Here is a 7384-nt window from a genome sequence, read left to right on the forward strand (position 1 = left end):
ACAGTAACCTTCTATAACCTCAACCACTGCTGACTTCACCCTGTTCTTACCCTCCCCCGTACAAGTTAGCATAGCCCTGTAAGAGCTAATTACTAATTAGCAAGAGTATTCAAATCTTCTTCTATCTCTCCCTGTGACATGTCAAACAGTCCCAAGGCTCCAAATCTCAAAGAACACATTTCTGTCTGCAAAGAGCAACATGTCCCGAGCAGCAAACCCGGTGTTGCTCTTTCCACAAAGTTAGGAGGAATAATGACCAGCACCAACTCCAACAGCATATGCGCTGCAGTGGAAGTGTCAGAAGAGCTCCACACACAGCTCCTGAAGGAGGCAAAGTCTGCTAAAACGACTGAAGGTATTTTCTGTTTTGCTTTGAACAACCTCCTCCTGTCTCATTGCCAGCACAGAACTCAAGTGCCCTTTCTGATAAACCATCCTCAAGGTCTCAGCCCTGAGATACAGACCAGCTTGGACACTAATAGAACCGACCAGAACGAGCTCTGTGCTCTGGAAACGAACCAGTGGCTTTGCAGCTGCTCTTAAGACAGATTGTTAAGTACATCTTAAGGTAAGTGGGGCCAGACTTGCACACCCCAAAGTACATTGCACCCTTTTACAGCAACAAGAGCATCGCAGCTTTCAGCACAAAACAGGAGGGAGCCCCAGAGCCCAGGTCCTGCTGCAGCCCAGCGCTGCCCCTGACACTGGAGTATGCCTGGGGGATGAATTTCCCCTTTAAGCAGGGAGAAAGCAGCAGCAGGTCAGAGTCCAGCTGCCTTTGTCTGCACTGAAAGCAGATCGCACACAGCCCTTCCTCGGGCAGCGAGGCCAGGCGTTAGCTTGAAATTATGGGCTCCCCGGTGAGGACTGATTGATTTTACTTCCATTTGTTAATAACAAAGGAGCAGAAAGTGTTAGGGGGGATGAAACACAACATGACTGTTCCATTCCTGGAGCAGGAAGCAGCCTCAAGCACATATGTATGGGGAAAGGAATACCACATTATAGCTTGACTCAATCCCGTCTGGTCACCATTCAGTAATGACAGTATGGAGACAAGTCCAGTCCCCTCCAACACCATAAGCATTTGCTTGCTGATAAATATCAATATTTAAACACTGGCAGAGTACTACAGAAGTTGTATCTGAGCAAAAGGTCAGATGAACTCAAACCAGATAGCCAGCTTTATCTGCAGAACTATGCCTGCAAACCAGCAAGGGTATTGAACCTGCACACAGGCATTCCTCCCGGCTTGAAAACATTTGTAATAGCTGCATTCCAAAGTGAACTGCATTGATAAATGCTCCCTGTCAGAGGAGCCTGAGAATCACAGCGCACCTGGAAACAGGCTGCTGCACAAGGCTTCTGCTGAGCCACAAACTGCCTTGCCTGACCTCCTGTTTGTCCAACATCAGCCACAAACATCACACAAACAAGCCCTAATTCCCTTGAAATGCAAATGAATCTCAAAGTTGTTTTTCCAAGGAACACACACATTACCAGGAGCCTTAATAAAGCTTCCTGGAACCCAAACAGACTCTGAAGAGTAACCAGGGCCAGCCTAGTATCTGCCATTTGAATATTAGTGGCACTTGTTGTGGCCACGTTGCCTGAAGATGGCATCATCCGGTTACCCGAGGCTGCCCTCAGCAGACACAGGGGCAGGGGAGGGAAGAACAACTCTGCTCCGGCCAACAGCAGCGATGCTGGGAAAACCCTGCTGATGGATCACAGCCCTGTGATCGGCGTGGCTGACAAAACCACTGCCTTTGCCCAGGGCAGAGGAACGCCAAAATACCGCAGAAACCTTGCTCGTTTACAAACAGCAGCACAAGCTGTCTTCTGCTTAAGAAGCTCAACACAAAAGTGATCCCGAATCTTTGGTTAAAACTAGGTTACCAAGCACCTATTTTTCACTAACTGAAAGAATGAAGTAATGTGTATTCCACACCACACAAATAATTGTTAATGAAGTTGTTCTGCTGTACATAAAGAGATGTAGCATTGCTGATTCAGGGGCCAATTCAGACCCAAGCAGCATCCTTTCATTCACTTAGTGAAAGAGTCAGGTCAAATGAGGAGGTGGTACCTGCCCTCTGCTGCTGACAGTAGCTGTTTAATTGCATATTGGGTCAACCCACAGAGTTTCACTCCTTACACAGAGGAAAAGTCACCACTGAAACACAGCACAACCTTAAACAAGTTCATCTGCCACTTCACTCCAGAACTTGTTCAGCTATTACATGAATAACCACAGCTCCTCATACCAAGACAAGTGCTCAGATGTCCACCTTTGTCTCTTACACAATGGTTTCCGCTAATTACACACGATGTTCAGTTTCTCTTAATTAAAACAGAACCCAACATCACTTTTCCCAAAGGAGAAAGGACTGATGGAAGTTCTTCCATGGTTTTACTGCTCATTCTCATTACCTGCAGGTGCTCCAGGCAGTGCTGCTGATCTCGGAAGCACACGTGCAGCTCGCACCAGCTCTGCCTTTGATGTCTTAACTCAGGATGCAAAGAGCTCCAGAGAGATGCAACCTGCTCAGTGACACAGCTTCAGCCCTGCTCAAAGCACTGCCAGGAATCCTGTATCCCACAGCAAGCAGCATCCTCAAGCAAGCCAGCCAGAAGCCCCCCCACTTCTGCAGGGAGACACCTTCCACTGGAGCAGCTTGCTCCAAGCCCCTGTGTCCAACCTGCCCTTGGACACTGCCAGGGATGGGGCAGCCACAGCTTCTCTGGGCACCCTGTGCCAGCGCCTCAGCACCCTCAAAGGGCAGGATTCTGCATGCATTCAGCACGTATTCTGGACTCGCAGAAGCAGCAGCAGCACACACTGCCATGGCCACCCCAACAGGACTATGGTAATTAAAATCTACCTTGTAAATACTGGTGCATGAGGCATCACCTCTGATCCAACATGAGGACCATGCCCTCAAGGCTTTGTGCCCCACAGAATCTGATATTTAAGCTCCCAGCCCACACTGCTGCAAACGACAAACGCTTCTCTCACTATTCAGAGCACTGAAGACACCAAACAGGCTGCACAGATTATTTTCCAGGCCCCCCCCAGCCAGCTGGAGTTGGCAAAACCAGATCATTCCATCTTCAGACACAACATTCTGGAGACTTGTGGAATTGGTAATAACTATCACTTTGATTTTCTGCTGCTTTTCGTGGCTCCCCTCCACCACAAGACAGGCAAAGCCATGTCTGACAGTGGAAGAGAGAGGACACAGAACTACCTTAACCTGGAGGAAAACGTTCGGAGGCACAATGAAGGGATTAAGTTTCTCTCCACCCCCCAGGAAATAGCACTGGGTGGGGACAGGAGGGAGGGAAGAATTTCTCAAACAGGGAACTCTTTTAGGCTGGATTTCCAGCAGGATCCCTGCGGCTCCCGCTGGCAGGATCCCCACCCACTTCTCCTTCCCCAGCAATTCCAAACACAGACCCAGCTTCACCCCATCACCCCCCTTCAGCCTCACTATTAACACCCACCCATGGGTGTGAAGTCTTCCCCTCCCCCGTATAGTATGTTTTAAGTTGGTGTTTGACGAGCCAGTGATCATGTAACCAAAATAAGCAATAAAGAGGGTAAGGAAGCATTTCATGGGAACTCACTGAAATAGAGATTTCTTTAAAATACCTTCAGCCCTTACAAGTATTAAGATTGCTCAAACCTCCATTGAAAGGAAAGCCTGTTGAGCTTTCCCCTATCAAGTAAAAGATCCCCATGCCTATTCAGACACAAATAGGGATCTGTTTGTCCACAGTTAATTAGTGTAAGCTTATTCTAAACTAATAAACAGTTCTAAAGTATAGGACAGCTAAAGAATAACATAACCCAGCGCCAGTCTCCACACTACAAATTATCATAACAGCCTCGTGAATCACTCCCCTGCACAGGGAAGTGCTGGGCACAGTGATGCTTCCACAGGAGCTGTCATCTTGTCAGAGGGGTTTGGTCAGCAGTTTACGAGCCTGAGTAGCTACATATCTTTCAAATGAGCTATTATACTCAAGTAATAGCTTCAGATCCAAGACAAACGTGCAGGAGGATTTCAGAGATAGCTAATATATTAAGAGAGGACTGATAAAAGTCAGTGTATCATATTAACCTGCCCTTTTCTGCTATTCAGTGTAGCCAGCGGCAAGGTTAGCAGACAGCAGTAAGCTTCGGAGTGCAACTGCCCCAGCAGACTGCCAGGGAAGGATTTACTGAGAGGTCGCAATTAGAGATGATTTACCACACAGTTATTTCCGAGTACAGCTTCCTTCGGTTACAAAGACCTCTCTCATCTGAGGCCATCGGCAGAGATGAATGAAGTGAAAAAGAAAACCAATAAAACCCTTTAAAGCCTGTTAACACTGCTCTGAGTTTTGGAAGCCACCGAGAACAAGGCACAGCCATCTGCGCCATCACAACAGTACCTGGTTTCCAGGGGCTGCAGCTCCCCCAGACCCAGTTTTAGACTGGATGCTCACAAATCCCAAGTGTGTAAAGTCACCAGCCACTCTGAGTGCTTCCTAAGCAAATCCTCCTCCTGTGCGCTGGGAGACTGGCTCCGATTTTGCCACAGAAATCACTGATGTTGAACGAGCTCCTGGCAATGCCGTGCACACGTACCTCGGCAAGCCCCAGGGCAGGCTGCCAGCCGGAGCTCACACCGGCTCCAAGGCTCTCACGGGGTGGAGGGGAAGGTGTTAATGTCTGCCGGGCCAGACAGCAGAGCCGACGGCAGCCGGAACGCGGTTTGCTTGGTTCCCGAGCCACCGGTCACCCCGGGCAGCCTGAGCAGGAGCCTGGCGCCAGGCTGGGGCACGCTCTCCCCCAGACCAGCGCTGGGACATCCCCAACACCCCGCAGAGCCCACCCGGGGCTCCCCGCCCTCCCTCACCCCCTGGGACCCTGCTCCACGCCTGCCCAGGGCTCGCTCCATTCGGACCCCAGGGACCCCCCCACCGAGCCCCCCGCCCCAGCCCACCCCTCCCCGGAGCTGCACGCTCACAGAGCCCGGCCCCACCGCTCCAACCCCACAGGGCCCGGCCGCCTTCCCTCCCACAGGAGCCCCGGGCCCGCAGCCCCGCGGGGGTGGAACTCTCCCCCACGCTTCCCCGGCCCGGCCCCGCCGGCACCCACCGTGCTGCCCCCGATGACCGCTTCGTGCTTCTTCAGGCGGGACTTGAGGCTCTTCATGGCGCGGCCCTGGGAGGGGGGCGGCCGCGAAACGGCCCCGACGCGCACCCGCCGCCGCCACGGCCGGGACGGGGCGGCTCTGGCCAGCCGCGGCACCTCTATCGGATCGCCCCGCCCACCCGGGACTCCACAGCCAATCATCACCCTCCCGCGCGGGCACTGCGGCCAATCACGAGGCGGAACAGCGAGGGGAGGGACTTCCTCCTTTTAAAGCCCGCCTGAGGGGGGTGTGGCAGGAGCGGCGTGGCGGAGTCGCTATTACCCGTGCGGCACCGCCCACCCGGCAGGGGGCGCGCCGCGGGCGGGGCAGAGGCACGGGGCGGGTCGGGGGGGACCCCGGGGGTACCATAGAGAGGTGGCGGGGCCTGCGGGGCCACGACGGGGTCCCTGAGGGGCGGCCCCATTAAACATCCTCCCTGTTAACAGAGGAGGTGTTTATCCACGAGCTGAGCAGAGGCAGCGCCCGAAGCAGTGAAATGAAGTCCCTGCCGTGGAAGGGAGGTCTGAGGGGGGCAGGCCGCTGCTTGGGAGGCCGCTTTGCTCGGCCCCAGGTCTGTGGAGCATCTCCTGTCCCGCTCGGTACTCAGAGCCCTGCCTCACACCGCAGCCGGCGCCGGGGGCTCTGGGGTCAGGCGGGGTTTGAGACCGTTTCATTCCAACCCGGGGGCTGTGTTGAAGCTCTAAAGCCCTGCTCGCTGCGGCTGGGTTTGAGCTACTCGGTGTGTCTAATGCAGGCAGAGCTCATGTCCCCTGCGTTTTAACCAGTCCAGGTAAGATGTGTGCTCAGACACCGGGGTTTCCCTATGGGTGACCTGTTAGAGGGAAAGAGAACTGTCTTTAAACACACAGCGGAGCTCCGTGCACACCAGGGGCACCGGGAAGCACCGAAATCCCATAGGTTCCAAACCCCACCTAAAAGGGATGAAATCCAGCGGTGAGCTCTTCAGATGCTCCTGCTCTCAACGCCAGGCAACGGGTGCGGGGTTCTCCCCCGGGAGCCGCGCTTACGGCAGCCTCTGTCCTTCCGGGAGCCGCCTCCGTTCCCCCCGGGATGCCTCTGCGCTGCCAAGGGCCAGCACCAGAGCAGGGGCTGGCACCGCTCAGCACCCCTGCCATGCAGCCAGCCCCTTCGAGCCTGGCGCGGCCACCGTCACTGCTGACACAGGAATCCCGCCCCGCCTGGCACAGACCGCAGTGACACGGGGGGGTTAAGGGACAGCAGCAGCTTGGAGCGGGTGGCATCAGGACCCTCCCCGTTGTTTCCACCCGTGGCAATGGGATCCCTTTGGCCGAAGGTGCCGAGCTGAAAACCAGTTCCTTGAGCGCACCCAAGGCACAGCTCCTCCGAAGGTGTTTGCTGGGGATGTGCACAGACGTGAGCCAGCAGTGATCGTGTCCACTCAGGAATCCAGGCGCAGAGCTGAGCCCCAGCCCCGCCTGGGGCACATGGACTGGTCTGAGGTGCTGGGGTCGGAACCACTGCCCAACGAGCTGTCACAGAAAGAGCTGGCTTGTTAAAAATGAGGTTTCATTGCTGAAAGTTGCAGCTTTATAAAATAGGAACTCTCAGGACCAAGCTTTCAGGAGCTTTCTCCTCCTTCCACCATATTTATGCTGTTTAAAGGAAGCTCCTCCTGAGTCACTCCAGGACAAGGGAAAGCAGTGACTCCTCGCTATAATGTCAGTTCAAGGAGCTGCCTCTGAGTGCTCACCAGTTCCAGAGCCATTCCCTGTCCCCACACAATCACACATTGGTCTCTGCTCTTTGGAGGCTGCAGAAGAGGACAGCATCAACCTCAGGAACCAGCTTCCTCCTGCCGGGTGGATGGGGGGGAAGCTGGTTCCAGCCACCCCGTGTTTCTCCCTGGCCACCCCTGTGCAGGGTAAAGCAAGCAGAGTGGAGCCTCCCCTGTTTTCCGCGCTGTTGAAGCATCAAGCTCCCTATCTGAACACCATCAGCCAGCCCCAGCGCCGCACGTGTCAGCGCAGGAACAAGATGTTTCACGTTGAATTACTAGGGGCTGACTTGCACATTTGACTGGCATCCAGGTCAGGCAGATGCAGGAGGGATCCCAGCTCATCTCACTGCCTCCACAGCACACACTGCATCTCCCACCTGGGACTGCCCAGTCCAGGCAGGGCCATAGCCCTGCAGTCCATGCACATGTCTATGATCTG

General features: G+C 54.3%; 1 protein-coding gene across 1 annotated transcript in view; it reads right to left on the reverse strand.

Annotated features, from left to right (window-relative positions):
- The window catches only part of UACA (uveal autoantigen with coiled-coil domains and ankyrin repeats), a 31421-nt gene extending 26124 nt beyond the window's left edge, over positions 1-5297 (reverse strand). The window contains exon 1 of the mRNA XM_061376606.1: positions 5150-5297. Within this exon, the coding sequence (XP_061232590.1) occupies positions 5150-5206 (57 nt within the window). The 5' untranslated portion in view covers positions 5207-5297. The remainder of the gene's footprint in view (positions 1-5149) is intronic.
- Positions 5298-7384: the final 2087 nt, after the last annotated feature.

Source organism: Neopsephotus bourkii, unplaced genomic scaffold (genome assembly GCF_033783945.1).
Source record: "Neopsephotus bourkii isolate Nb327-2 ecotype Australia unplaced genomic scaffold, CSIRO-AGI_Nbou_v1 NB_1723, whole genome shotgun sequence".
NCBI classification, from domain to species: domain Eukaryota; kingdom Metazoa; phylum Chordata; class Aves; order Psittaciformes; family Psittacidae; genus Neopsephotus; species Neopsephotus bourkii.